This window comes from Argopecten irradians, chromosome 7 (genome assembly GCF_041381155.1).
Source record: "Argopecten irradians isolate NY chromosome 7, Ai_NY, whole genome shotgun sequence".
In the NCBI taxonomy this organism is placed as follows: domain Eukaryota; kingdom Metazoa; phylum Mollusca; class Bivalvia; order Pectinida; family Pectinidae; genus Argopecten; species Argopecten irradians.
The window spans coordinates 32,455,536-32,470,164 of NC_091140.1; the positions used below are offsets into that span (position 1 = coordinate 32,455,536).

The window sequence follows — 14,629 nt, forward strand, 5'->3', positions numbered from 1 at the left end:
GGGGACAGGAGTCGGCGTTGCTCCAGATTAGAGGATTATAGAATTCCTAGTTGAAATCTGCTAACTTGTCTGAGTCAACGTTGTATGATTTATGGGCCCTTGACACGCCCGGGTGGGCTAAGGATGGTGTGAGGGCCCCAATACGGTGAAAATAGAGGTAAAGACCTTATAAAATCGCTTTCTAGTCTACCGTAGATGTAAGACACAATATGTTGGTCCACAATACATCCTTGGAGAGAAAGGGGAAAACAGAAACTTGTATCAAATCATGGCTCTGAACCCCCTGGGGACAGAGGATGGGCGGGGCCCATATAGGGGAAAATAGAGGTAAATAAAAATCCTTTAAATCGCTACTTAGTCATAGATCAGCGCACGTTTGGTAACCAAATTTGGCCATGAAGTTATCTCCCTTCCTAACCCTTTACTTCTTAGCAGATGGCTCCATGGTAACCATGGATTATCGATCGGAGAGGGTGAGAATATTTACTGACGAAGAAGGAAAAGTTGTTCAAGTTCCAATGATTGGGTGATTTTGTGGAGTTATTTTCCCTTTCTATTTACTCTGTTCAAACTTAATACATCTGGAATTCAGGGCAACAAAAAGAAACTGTGTTATAATTACTCAAACACCTTAATAAATAACCTTGACCGATTACCGTATTTTCCAGAGTATAAGCCGAAGAGGCCTTTCCTAATTTTTACTTCAGGCTTGATGCAAAAAAAAAAAAACCTTGATGAACCACCATCTGATTTTAGTTTTTGTCCAAGTATAAGCCTCATTGGTGTATTAGCTGCGTTCCCTATTTCCAGATAAAAGGTCTGACTTATACTCTGGAAAATATGGTATACAGAACAATGCTGATAAATGTATTGTTTAACAATTACTGTATTACTGCCTCTGAAATGCAGCCACTAGTAATTTTGTAGACAAGTAAAAACACTCTATTGTAATTTCAAAACAACTCCATTATACTTTACATGTTTTTGAGTATATTTATCATTCCAGAACTATATAAAATTATAGAGAATTATGTAATCTAAAATTGCAATTATTTTTTAATTATTTTTTGTTCATATTTCAATATTTCTAATTATTTAATGTTTTGAACTTAATGATAATGATTGATGCTTGTTGTCCATGCAGTGTATTTGTTCCATGTTGTCTTAAATCATTTAAATTGGTGCTAAGTTTATTATCCAAAGAAGATATATTACACATATAGGCATACAAGCTTCAAACATGGTTGTTTGTACATTGTTTTGTGTTTTTAATCTATACACATGCAGATAATTTTGTTAGAACCAGTTACATTGTACCAAGTAAACTTCTCCATACTAAGAAATCCAATCTAACCATTCTAAATGTATATTATTTACAACAATTGGTGTAAAGAAAATCAGAGTTTTTACATTATAATCATATTCAATGTCAGATGTCAAGTCTTCCATTCCTTACAATTGATTTTTTATTATCATTTTACATACAATCAATGTACACTGTACAGGATTCAATATTTGTATGAAACAGTCTTGAATTGAAAAAGAGTATACATCTATTCATATATTATGAAGAAAACAAATTCATAAATTTGTTTGATAGAAACCTAAACATTTGACTGGTAAACATATATAATTTGAGTTATACTTAGGAAAATTATTACAACATTATATGATTGCCAGTAAAGAATTTAGAAATAACTAGGGATGTTATAGCGTTCAGTACGGTAAGGAAAGCTATGTTTTGATTTAAGTGTAAAATTTTTTTTCTTGTTGAAGCTTTGCTTGTTTGAAAAAGATATGCAACATTCTTATACATGTATTGATTTTGTAGTTTGCAATGATTTATAGCTATTTTCATGTATTTTAAACTATAGTGTTCCCACCAATACATCTACATTTGTTTATGTCTGTATACACAGGGACTTGATTTAACTCTTTCACCCCTATGTAACTTTAGTAGACTCTACCATCAATTGATCTGGATGAGTCCATTATGGCCTACAGTGGTGAAAGGGTTAAAGGGATTTTATTCCAATGATACAACATATACAGTTGTGTATAATTGAAGTGTATTTTGAATGCACCATATGTACACATACCTTGGGTATTCATCCCTGGTGAACCTCCTACTGCATTAGACATCTGTATTGCTTTTATGTTCAAATTGTTTTTGATTCAATTTACTTTGTTTATGATCATCTTTATTTGCTCACCTTTGCATATCAATGAATATTTGTATTGATTTATCCTAAGTCCCATAATCTCTGAAACAAAGGTGTTATCGTTAGTAATTGTTATTATTTATTGACTTAAGACCGTTCTCTAACTTAGCAGTAATAGTGGTTCGAATTAAATTTTCAATAATTAGTGCAATATCATTTATTTTTGGATTCCCTACATGCATGTTAACTCCAAAGCACTATTTATGTCCACAATTTGTATGATAATGCATCAAATGTTGACATAACCTTTATGTCATTCAGGAGAGTTTATGGCTTAAAGTGAATAGTCGGGCAAAGAAAACCAGTCTAAATGCGTTCATTGGCCTTCCAAAAGTTCTCACATATTAATACGACGGTCAAGTTCTGCTTACGTTTCCCAGTTCTGACCATTAAAGTAAAGAAAAGTTGAAAGCATTGAAAGCGAGGCTGCGTGGGAATGTAACCACGGACATAGTGAGCCGGGAGGACGTTTTAGAATTTCCATACTTTAAATTAATTTCTTCGTACGCAGACAGATTTTGACGGGAGATTTTATTTTTCCATTTCATAAGAAGTTATACTGGATACATTCACACCATTTTTACCGACTTTAGCCATCCTTGCCCGACTGTTCACTTTAAGATAATTACATTGATAAAAAAATGTTTACACTTTTATTTGTTAAAGCAATTGTCTTTGAGGTTAATTGTTTTGAAGTATTTACAAAGATGTGCAATAATGGTTTTATATACATTCATATTTGCTTGCATCTGTCAATTCTGCCAAGTAGCTTATCTATTTTCATTCCACTTCTTTAATAGATCTTCTCATAAAGGAATATTTGGTTGATCTTCCCAAAGGGTGTAGGCATAGGGCGAAAATTAAGCTTTCAGGAAAATGGGGGGATATCCAAAGTTTGCACAATTTTAAATTTCCTTATCACGGAAAATAGCAAGTTTTGAATCTGGGTCAGTGTACAGTTCAAAGTACAATGTTCCAATATTACTCTTCATTATAAACTTTGCTTCAAGGTTCTGGAGCTTGTGAATTGTTTAATAATCAAATTCAATTAATGAATAAATAGGTCAGTGTTTACATTTAATGTGTTCAGTCATTTATCTTCCAACTGTTCTGTGAATTAATCATTTTGTGCAAAAGAAAATCGCTTTACAGATAACATTGAAATCACCAATGAACGTTTTGTCCAGGAATTCTTTTGTAAGCCTCAATGCAGCAATTGGACTTTATAGGTATTTCCTATGAATGAAGTATAGTCTCCTACTGAGGAAGACTATAATGTCTATAATCAAGCTCCAGTTCTCCTTCCACAACAATAAACTTGCACCCCAAATCCTGGTTTGTGTCCTTGAATGACCCTTTTTATATGATGTCCAACACAAAACCAAGGGTATCTGTGAGAAACAGACATAATACTCAGAAAAGGTAGTACTTCAGTGTCTTACTCTTAATGACTGAAGTCTTCAATGTACAGAATTTGACTGAACAGAATGGCCAGTTGCTGTTGATTTGGAAGTCCCGGTTCAGGTATGTGATCGAAACAAACAACAAAGACACATGATTAAGTTGCACATTTGTGTCAATTTAATAGTGAACATGAAATTGTTTTGTATAATATATCTCATCATTTGGCCGACACTATGATAATTCTTGTGGCCCGATGACATGACAAAAGATGACAATTTTTTTTATATATCTGCGGCAAGCGCGTACGGAAGCCACTGATGACTCACACAACCACACTTTTCAGGAACAGACTTTAAACATTTCCTTTATACATTTAAGAAACAAATTATACATGAATCACAGAGAGAGATCAATCACAATCTAATAATAACTATATGGCTTGCTAGTGCACAAAGCTGACAGAATGGTCCTATGTCTTTGGGCCCATCACCTGTCATCATACCTAGCTAAATCATGTATTGCGCACTTCATCATCTATAAATCATAGTATTTAATGGTGTACAAACGACCTGAGCTCTCCTGACTTTCCTGTTTGATTACGATTTTTGTGCAATTCTTTAAAAGGCACATGACTATCACTGACATACAAGGGGCCTAATGGGTCTGTATTGCTCATCTGATATCTAGATATCTAGACGGGTGAAACGCCCTAAATAAAATTCATAGGCCTATTAAACAAATTGATTATACCCGACAGCACTCATTGTACTGTAAGAATTAATGTCAAGGTCATTCTGAACAAACTTTCTAGCCGTGTATGTTGCAGGTTTCTGAGCATCTTAGTATTGATAAGAATGCATACAATTCATTTTATTTTGATCCTTGTGACTCCGACGAAAATTCAAGGTCACTCATTTGAACAAAACATGATTCAAGCATGCTAAAGCATCAATAATGGTTCTCTGGGCCTTTTATAAAAAGTTATGTAAAAAGGAAAAGTTGATGCCAACAGATGGAAGACGACGGGACAATAAATCCTACCCCATGATTTAGTTTGCTTATCCTTAGGACAGTGGGCGATCAATTATGCATCTATAATGAACAGGCCACTGGTTCTATATATGATGAAGTACTCTATCCAAAAACATGGCGACATACATCACATTTGTTTAGAACGACAAGTTGATCATTCTGTCAGCTCATGTATATTTATTATATGTTCACTAACAATTCTGGCAGTCATGGTGTCATATTAATTATGCTGTATAATATTATGTTGAAGATTGGAGAAAAGTAAAATTATACAGAAATGTATCAACATACATTACAACTTTATCACCACTCACATAAAGCATTGTAGCCAAGAACAGATATACCAAAAATCTATATACAGTTATAAATTAGGGGTTTTATTTTCGTCGTAAATTAAAAGGTGATATTCTTGATAATAATGAACACACGTTTTTTTTTTTGCAAGCCATGCTTTGTCATTGCACAATTACATGTTTACCGTCACCAAACCCACTTTACAACATGATACTTATGAACAGTATATGGTGAGGGGGGATGCTAACAGGCGTGACTTTGGGGACAGGGGAGATAACTGTCCTTGTCCTGATTGGACAGGGGAGATAATTGATAAAATCCTTGCCTGGCTCTGTTAAGATCAATAAATATTCAGGAAGGACTCTATGGGTCAGAGATTGTATTTAACTTTGAGCTTATAGAGAAGTGATATTGAGCTATGACATAATGAAACAGTTCTGTCCTAATCTACCAGTGGCTACATACTAATTCCCTCTAGGACACTTATCAGAAGGCTTAACTCTCACCATCTTATCCACTCAATATTGTTGAGGTTACTTGATCAATGGCCTAAATTTCTCCCTACATTAACGGTCATCTGACTACCTTGACAATAGTAAAATTAATTATATATAGTGTCACTTTTGTCAGGATCATGTCAGGATAATTTTCAATTTCTTACAACAAATTTTATTTCAAACAAGAGGCCCAAGGGCCTTTAACATATAGGAATTACTTAGATATAGTGTCATGGTAGTCAATCTTCGATTTGGGATCAACCAGAGATGTAACAATACTTTGTCGGGACCATGTCAGGATCATTTCATGTAAGTTTTCAGCCAAATCCCACCGGTAGAACTTGAGAAGAACTTCAAAATGTGTTTTCAAGATGGCTGGCGGCCCTTGGATTTAGGATCGACCCATAACAACACTTTTTCGGGACCGTGTCAGGATAATTTCATGCAAGTTTCAGCCAAATCCCAAAGGTAGAACTTGAGAAGAAGTTCAAAATGTGTTTTCAAGATGGCGGCTGTGGCGGCCATCTTGGATTTCGGATTGACCCGAAAAAATAACAACACTTTGTCGGGACCATGTCAGGATCATTTCATGCAAGTTTCAGCCAAATCCCAAAGGTAGAACTTGAGAAGAAGTTCAAAATGTGTTTTCAAGATGGCGGCTGTGGCGGCCATCTTGGATTTTCGGATCGACCCGAAAAAAATACCAACACTTTGTCGGGACCATGTCAGGATCATTTCATGCAAGTTTCAGTCAAATCGCACCGGTAGAACTTGAGAAGAAGTTCAAAATGTGTTTTCAAGATGGTGGCTGTGGCCGCCATCTTTGATTTCAGATCGACCCGAAAAATAACAACACTTTGTCGGGACCATGTAAGGATCATTTCATGCAAGTTTCAGCCAAATCCCACTGGTAGAACTTGAGAAGAAGTTCAAAATGTGTTTTCAAGATGGCGGTTGTGGCGGCCATGTTGGATTTCAGATCGACCCGAAAAATAACAACACTTTGTCGGGACCGTGTCAGGATCATTTCATGCAAGTTTCAGCCAAATCCCACAAAGGTAGAACTTGAGAAGAAGTTCAAAATGTGTTTTCAAGATGGCGGCTGTGGCGGCCATCTTGGATTTCGGATTGACCCCGAAAAATAACAACACTTTGTCAGGACCATGTCAGGATCATTTCATGCAAGTTTCAGCCAAATCCCAAAGGTAGAACTTGAGAAGAAGTTCAAAATGTGTTTTCAAGATGGCGGCTGTGGCGGCCATCTTGGATTTCGGATCGACCCGAAAAATAACAACACTTTGTCGGGACCGTGTCAGGATCATTTCATGCAAGTTTCAGCCAAATCCCACCGGTAGAACTTGAGAAGAAGTTCAAAATGTGTTTTCAAGATAGCGGCTGTGGCGGCCATCTTGGATTTCAGATCGACCCAAAAAATAACAACACTTTGTCGGAACCGTGTCAGGATCATTTCATGCAAGTTTAAGCCAAATCCCACTGGTAGAACTTGAGAAGAAGTTCAAAATGTGTTTTCAAGATGGCGGCTGTGGCGGCCATCTTGGATTTCGGATCGACCCGAAAAATAACAACAACACTTTGTCGGGACCATGTCAGGATCATTTCATGCAAGTTTCAGCCAAATCCCACTGGTAGAACTTGAGAAGAAGTTCAAAATGTGTTTTCAAGATGGCGGTTGTGGCGGCCATGTTGGATTTCAGATCGACCCGAAAAATAACAACACTTTGTCGGGACCGTGTCAGGATCATTTCATGCAAGTTTGCCAAATCCCTTCAGCCAAATCCACGGTAGAACTTGAGGAAGAAGTTCAAAATGTGTTTTCAAGATAGCGGCTGTGGCGGCCATCTTGGATTTCAGATCGACCCAAAAAATAAACAACACTTTGTCGGAACCGTGTCAGGATCATTTCATGCAAGTTTAAGCCAAATCCCACTTGTAGAACTTGAGAAGAAGTTCAAAATGTGTTTTCAAGATGGCGGCTGTGGCGGCCATGTTGGGATTTAGGATCGACCGAAAAATAACAACACTTTGTCGGGACCGTGTCAGATCATTTCATGCAAGTTTCAGCCAAAAACTGGTAGAACTTGAGAAGAAGTTCAAAAATGTGTTTTCAAGATGACGGCTCTGGCGGCCATCTTGGATTTCGGATTGACCCGAAAAATTAACAACACTTTGTTGGGACCGTGTCAGGATCATTTCATGCAAGTTTTCAGCCAAATCCCACCGGTAGAACTTGAGAAGAAGTTCAAAATGTGTTTTCAAGATAGCGGCTGTGGCGGCCAATCTTGGATTTCAGATCGACCCAAAAAAAAAACAACACTTTGTCGGAACCGTGTCAGGATCATTTCATGCAAGTTTAAGCCAAATCCCACTGGTAGAACTTGAGAAGAAGTTCAAAATGTGTTTTCAAGATGGCGGCTGTGGCGGCCATCTTGGATTTCGGATCGACCGGAAAAATAACAACACTTTGTCGGGACCATGTCAGGATCATTTTCATGCAAGTTTCAGCCAAATCCCACTGGTAGAACTTGAGAAGAAGTTCAAAATGTGTTTTCAAGATGGCGGCTGTGGCGGCCATCTTGGATCCTTCGGATTTCGGATCGACCGAAAAAAAATAACAAACACTTTTGTCGGGACCATGTCAGGATCATTTCATGCAAGTTTCAGCCAAGAATCCCACTGGTAAGAACTTGAGAAGAAGTTCAAAATGTGGTGTTTTCAAGATGGCGGCTGTGGCGGACATGTTGGATTTCGGACGACCCGAATTAAAAATAACAACACTTTGTCGGGACCGTTGTCAGGATCTTTTCATGCAAGTTTCAGCCAAAACTTGAGAAGTAGTTCAAAATGTGTTTTCAATTGGCGGCCTGTGGCGGCCATCTTGGATTTCGGATCGACCCGAAAAAATAACAACACTTTGTCGGGGACCGTGTCAGGAAAATTTCATGCAAGATTTGCCAAATCCCCCAGGTAGAACTTGAGAAGAAGTTCAAAAATGTGACAAAGTTAACGCACGAGCGGACGGGCGGACGGCGGACGAGGAACGGACGAAACATGATGTATATAGGTCATTCCTGGACCTTCGGGTCAGATGACCTAATAATAAGTGAACTCATCAATTTTGTCATTGAATAAATATTTTTCGAACCGTAAAATTGTCATTCATTAATTTTTTACCAAATTCAACAAAAAGATGAAAACATGTTAAGTTTTATGAAAATGGCAATGTTCAGTTACGAACCATATTTTTTTTATATTTATTTCTATACTTTTCATTGCTTTAATATAATGCGAAAAAAAACCTAAAAATTCATTTTTGGGATTATTCTGAAAATCACTAACTCCGTTATCAATTTTGTATTTTTTGTTCAACTAGGGGATTCAAGACACATCATGATCTATGCTCCTGTTCTCTAAACAATGTAAAACAGAGTATAGCTTACAGGATGAGAGAATAGAAATCAAGTTGGTGTTGGGTAGTTTGTTTTTCTTGGAACATTTGAGTATCGTGGAGAATATCAATATAATGCTTTGGAAGTTTGTAAAATCAAACATAAATAGATAACACCATTAAAACATAAACCAAATATCGGAAGAATAAAAAACATGGATAGATATTAAAATCAGGATACAGCACTATGTCTGTAACTTTGACCAGTAGTTAATACAAAGTGGTCCATAGGGTATGTATTACCCACCTTAGTTCAACTATCTACAGACAAAAATTACATTAAACATTGTGATAAAATTGAGATACCGGTATAAGACAATCTCTGATAGTCTGTGGAATAATTTCTTCAAAAATATTTTTCTTATCCTCCACAAACTTCACTTTTTGGAATTGTTTAATCTTTCAATCGCAGTAAGAGATCATGTACTTGTTTGCCTCTAATTATTAAATTTTCAACCTGCTTTTTTGCTTCTAATAGCAGAGCGAATAATTCAAATTCAAACTGCTTTTTTCCCTACAATTTTGACTACATTTATTACAATTACTGTTCCTTGCATGGCAAGAATTTATTGCATTCCTATACAAGAATATGTATTTGCATTAGATGCAGTTTAATATAAAAGAATTCCACACAAACCAACACTATTACCATACACATGGAATGGTTTTGCCTGTAATAATGATTTTGAATTCCACACTAATGGTTTCCTCACAGAAACACAATCATGATCTTGCTTGTAACGAGGAAAAAGAATCGAACAAGCACCATATGCTAAGTACTTGGTACAGGGACTTAGCACAAACCTGTAAGTCCATATAATTTGTACACAGTCAACCGACTGTACATATTTATGGACTTGTAATTGTGTGAAGCCCCTGTGATAGGAAGAACAGGTATTGGTTATAATAACACATCAGAACTCCCAAAAACATTCACCAAATATTTGAATATGAAGCATGGTTTTAAAAGATTGTTGCATGACCATTATTTGTGGTTTTAATGTACATCAGCAAGAATATCTTATTTTTAGAAGACAATTAAGAGTAGAAAAACATACCAACAATGATGAATTTAAAGACAAAAATAAGAACACACAAAAAAATCTTAAATTGTATTGCATACATTTAAGTTTATCCAACATAGATTTTTCTTGCATGACGGAATTGTGCATGTAGAGTTGTAGACAGTGATGCTGCCTTACAGTCAGTTATGGGGAAGATAACTCTAGTTAGTCACTAAATGTTCAGGTCTGTCTAAATTATATCTACACGAGACATGGTTAGGCATACACAGTAATGATAATGACAGAGAAGGGGAGATAACGCTGACTCCCCCTCAAAAAATATTGTTTGCGTATATTAAAGTATAAATGAAGATGAAAAAATGTAAATATATGTGCATGAATAATATAGATATAGTAATTACATATGTAAACCACAGGACTTGTAGACCCAGCATTCTCTGAACAGTCACCAAGCGTGCAGCAAGATATACAGGTGCATTCAAAATAAATAATCCAAGGTGCTGTTCTGGTATCAACGCTCATAACAATAAATATATGGGTAAACATCATGGTAGCATCGAAGGGTAATGGTAAAAAGTACAGAGATTTTATCACAAAGGCCACAGTTTGAAATGGGGTTGTCTGACACAAAGTAGAGGCTAAGGTACATTATAAATGAGGGACATCAAATGAAAAATCAAGGAAATCAGAGACTCCATCTGACTTACAAGTTTACCATAGGGGCAGAAAGTAAATTAAAACCATGGCAACCAGTCGTTCAGACTCCTTTAACAATAACTATGGCAACCAGTGGTTATTCAGTGCGACTAAAATACCTTCAGCACTTGACAATAGACATAGAACTATGGTAGTCATATTTAGTGCATCCTACATTCCGTTGTGATCTTTAAGATTTTGAAACAAAGAAAAACAGGAATATCAGGAGGAAAAAACCATCAACATGATTTATCGACAGTCAAACAACTGCCCCCATATAACTTATGTCTAAGTCAGAAGAGTTTACAAACTATAGGCTTAACTCCATACCCTGCATTGCTACATGTAACAGTAAAGAAAGGCATAACTTGACTCTTACAAACAAGAACAGATACCATTTCTATACCCTAAGAAAGTTGATGGATCAACAATACTACATGTTTCATAGCATGATCAACATTATTGTCATTCCTTTAAGAGAATGACACGAGAATGAGGGGCTGAGGACCTCACAGGGTTAAGCACTTTCAATGAAATATTCATATGGCAACATGTATAGAAGAATTTGAGAACGAAGAGAAAAATTGTTAAAACTGATTCACAAAAAGATGACATGATCTGACTTAGATTTAATCTATGTATGTGAATAAGTTCATCACACTCCCAATTCCGCAAGATGATTACAATATCAGCACCAATTATCGTTTGACTTTGCATGCACAAACACACCAGTCATGAATGCTACATGTACACCAGTAAGACAATACTTGACACTGAATCAATATATCAACTAGAGTTGGAGGCCCAGGCGGCCTGGTCAAAGTCTTCATCATACTATTAGAACTGTTACCAGCTCGGCAAGATGTGTCATGGAAATCTGGTCAATTTCATCATGGAATGTGTCCAACACAGAGTGACTAATGACAGCATGTTTACCCTGATTCGGCTGTGGGTTTAATGTCAGTGTCCGATTGACTCACAACAAACTTAGTGGTCTATAACGTCTCAAAATCTCATTTTTTCCTAATCTCATGTCACAGCAACTCACAACTATTTAATGGCTTTTGATTCTGTATTGGTGAAAATTATATAGCATCACAAGAAGATACATTTCAGGGTCTGATGGTCTCAACCAAGTATACTGGAGCTTAACATATAAAAGATAAAACATTTCTGCAAGATAGAAATGCTCTTGTCTTCATACTAATTAGGTTGGGGACACATTCTGCAGACTGCGGAAGCATTAATACCAGGTTATTGCTGCAAATAGGACCAGAACTAAAAGCTAGTAATACCAGTTCATGTGATATTATGGCAGGGATTATCTCCCTTGGAAACAAAACTGGACAGATACACAAGAAAGAGATGTAAGGTTAGTTATTTCAGATCTAGGGTTTTGATATAACCACTGCCTACAGTCGAGACTACACATAGTGTTTGTGTGTTGTATAAATATAAAATTCACATACATTCATGCATTAATCACTGAGACAGACCACAAATACTACTTGTGTACACCTACATTGGGGATTTTATAACTCTCACAAAAACCTTTATTTACCAATCTATAGCACTTAATACTCTAGTATCTTCTACATCGTAATTGTATGAATTCCTATAAAACATTTTAACAGGTTGTGTCCTTTGTGAAAGCCCTTTTATCCGTTATTATAAAACATTTTCCCTACTAATCGGTCGGTGCACTGTCGTCTATACTCTCTGTGTTCCTTTCTCAAATGAACCTTTAGTATTTATTCTTCACTTAGCCCTCCTTAAGTATAACGGCTTCAGATTTAAGTTTGGGGAGATGATTTTTAAATCACTTTAAATATATTAAAACAAAATTGATTTTATCACAAAAACCAACTTGTTGTCTGACTGGCTTTTTATGCACATCACAAAGCATGTATAAAACTTTGTATATTAACGACATTTACAATGTAGCTGGTAATTATACTTACAAGGAATATTCTGGTGTCTATATAGAACTATCATTACAAAGTGTAAAAAGCTGATTGGTCATACGGAGCTGTTTGAATGCTGTTGGAAGACAAAAAGCTAAATATCTAGGAAAAACACTTTCCACAACTACAACAACAATATATATATATATAATTTCATATTATTAATTTAATAGAAGCAGTGGTTTAGGATATTTTTGTCTACCAGCCCTGGTATCATAAATATTGATTTCTCCCTCCAAAAATACTGAATAATACATTATCCGTTAGTTTGATGTAATAAATTAAAGGTACACACGGCAGCTGTACCCAACACATACATGACTTTAATGCGTGATTTGATATGGCTTTGACGACTGGAATAACTCCCATCAGCATATATATATATATAACACAATTTTCATCATTTCATAAATAATTATCTATCCCCCGTTATGATTCAATTTTTTTTTTACATGATAGAATTATACGTGTGTATAACAATAACAACAATCGTAATTCTTTCCATTGAAGGAAAAATTTCAATAAATATTTGCACTATTTCCCTTGTTTCAAGGGGGTTAGAACTCCTCTTAACAATACTTTAATATCACAAAGTAATGGAAGCCGACACACATGACTGATCGGAAGGCGACACGTATGACTGACCAGCCCCTATAAGGCAAGCGGCCTCGACTAGACGGCCACTTCTGCTTGTTATACATATTGGCAATATTTACCACCTTCTTCAGTCCCATTAGAACTGGCAAATGAAAATAATAAATACTTCCATCATTAGATAAAAGAGACAAGTAGCTAGGAAGTGGGAACTTTTTGATTCCAGTTCCTGTGTGTCCCACTCACAAGGTTAAAAGCCAGATTTGGCTAAAGGCAGTAAAATAGCTCCAAGTCAGTCTTAGGACATTCCAAGGGATGTAAAAACGTCATCTTAAGACACACACTTTTCCTTTTTCAGTGATGCTGAACATCTCGCGTGACAAACAAGGCATCACAGATGTTGTATAGCAAACTTTCCAACAAATAACTGGAGTAAAACAAGCGACTAACAGACATACTGTCATCATTCACCTGTGATCCTAGAGGGGTTTTCCCAGCACCATTTGGACCTTCATCTAAAATGTTCATCTTTAAATGTCCACTTCCCGCCTCATGTGCAGCAGAAACCCGATCTCAGGCTCCTAAGATAATCATGACATTTGACTTATTGGTTTTTCATCAAGCACTTTCAAAGAATGAGTCCACTTGAACAACAGCACCTATACAATACAGGAGCACTTAACAGTCACCCCCAAGTTTGAACACTTATGACAGGGCCTTAGTCAATGTATATCCATCCTACAGATTCAACAGTACATTGCTTTGTAGTCATTTATTAAAAATTGATTGACACATATTTGGCCCGCCCCTGGCATGTCATTGGCTGGCCTGTGTGTCATGTGTCCTTGAGCCTCTCCTTGAGTCGCTGCAGCCCTGTCTGTACGTAGAGAACTAGGTCTGCTATACTGCTGTTCAGGGTCAAGGTCCCACACTGCTCATCCAACTCCGCAAACCAATCTGTCGAAATAACACCGCAAATTTATTTCTCCATTCTATACAACATCATGTAATGCTGACAAAAGATATGATTTATCCATTTCTAATACTTCATTGTCTTTCAGGAGAGACGGTACAATTGCAATTTCAGGGGGTACTTTTCTATACCATCTGTATGCTATCTAATGTAATCTAATGTAGCCCAAAGCAGGCGGTACCACAGCCAGGTTCAATCGGCAAAAAGTACCGGGTACCGCCTGATTTTGAAACCCCTGCTAATAGGACCAATTCACATAAAACATGATACCTGATCAGGTGTGAGCTGGACTATTGTTTCTATTTGTGATGAAATGATGCTAAAAATGATATCCCATGCTAATGTCATTTCAGCAGGAAGATTAAGTTCCATCACCACTGGTAATCATGTGGCACATGGACTAGTCCAATTGTTTTTTAGATGGAATTTTCCATGAAATAGTGAAATTATCATGCCCTAGCA

The 14,629-nt window shown here is 36.5% G+C and overlaps 2 protein-coding genes across 2 annotated transcripts in view; one reads left to right on the forward strand and one right to left on the reverse strand.

Annotated features, from left to right (window-relative positions):
• Nucleotides 1-3,298, forward strand: part of LOC138328181 (uncharacterized) — an 8,378-nt gene extending 5,080 nt beyond the window's left edge. Inside the window, exon 3 of the mRNA XM_069274857.1 lies at nt 426-3,298. Within this exon, the coding sequence (XP_069130958.1) occupies nt 426-530 (105 nt within the window). The 3' untranslated portion in view covers nt 531-3,298. The remainder of the gene's footprint in view (nt 1-425) is intronic.
• Nucleotides 3,299-9,466: 6,168 nt separating this feature from the next.
• Nucleotides 9,467-14,629, reverse strand: part of LOC138328182 (AF4/FMR2 family member 3-like) — a 101,347-nt gene continuing 96,184 nt past the window's right edge. Inside the window, exon 20 of the mRNA XM_069274858.1 lies at nt 9,467-14,151. Coding sequence (XP_069130959.1) covers nt 14,030-14,151 — 122 coding nt within the window. The 3' untranslated portion in view covers nt 9,467-14,029. The remainder of the gene's footprint in view (nt 14,152-14,629) is intronic.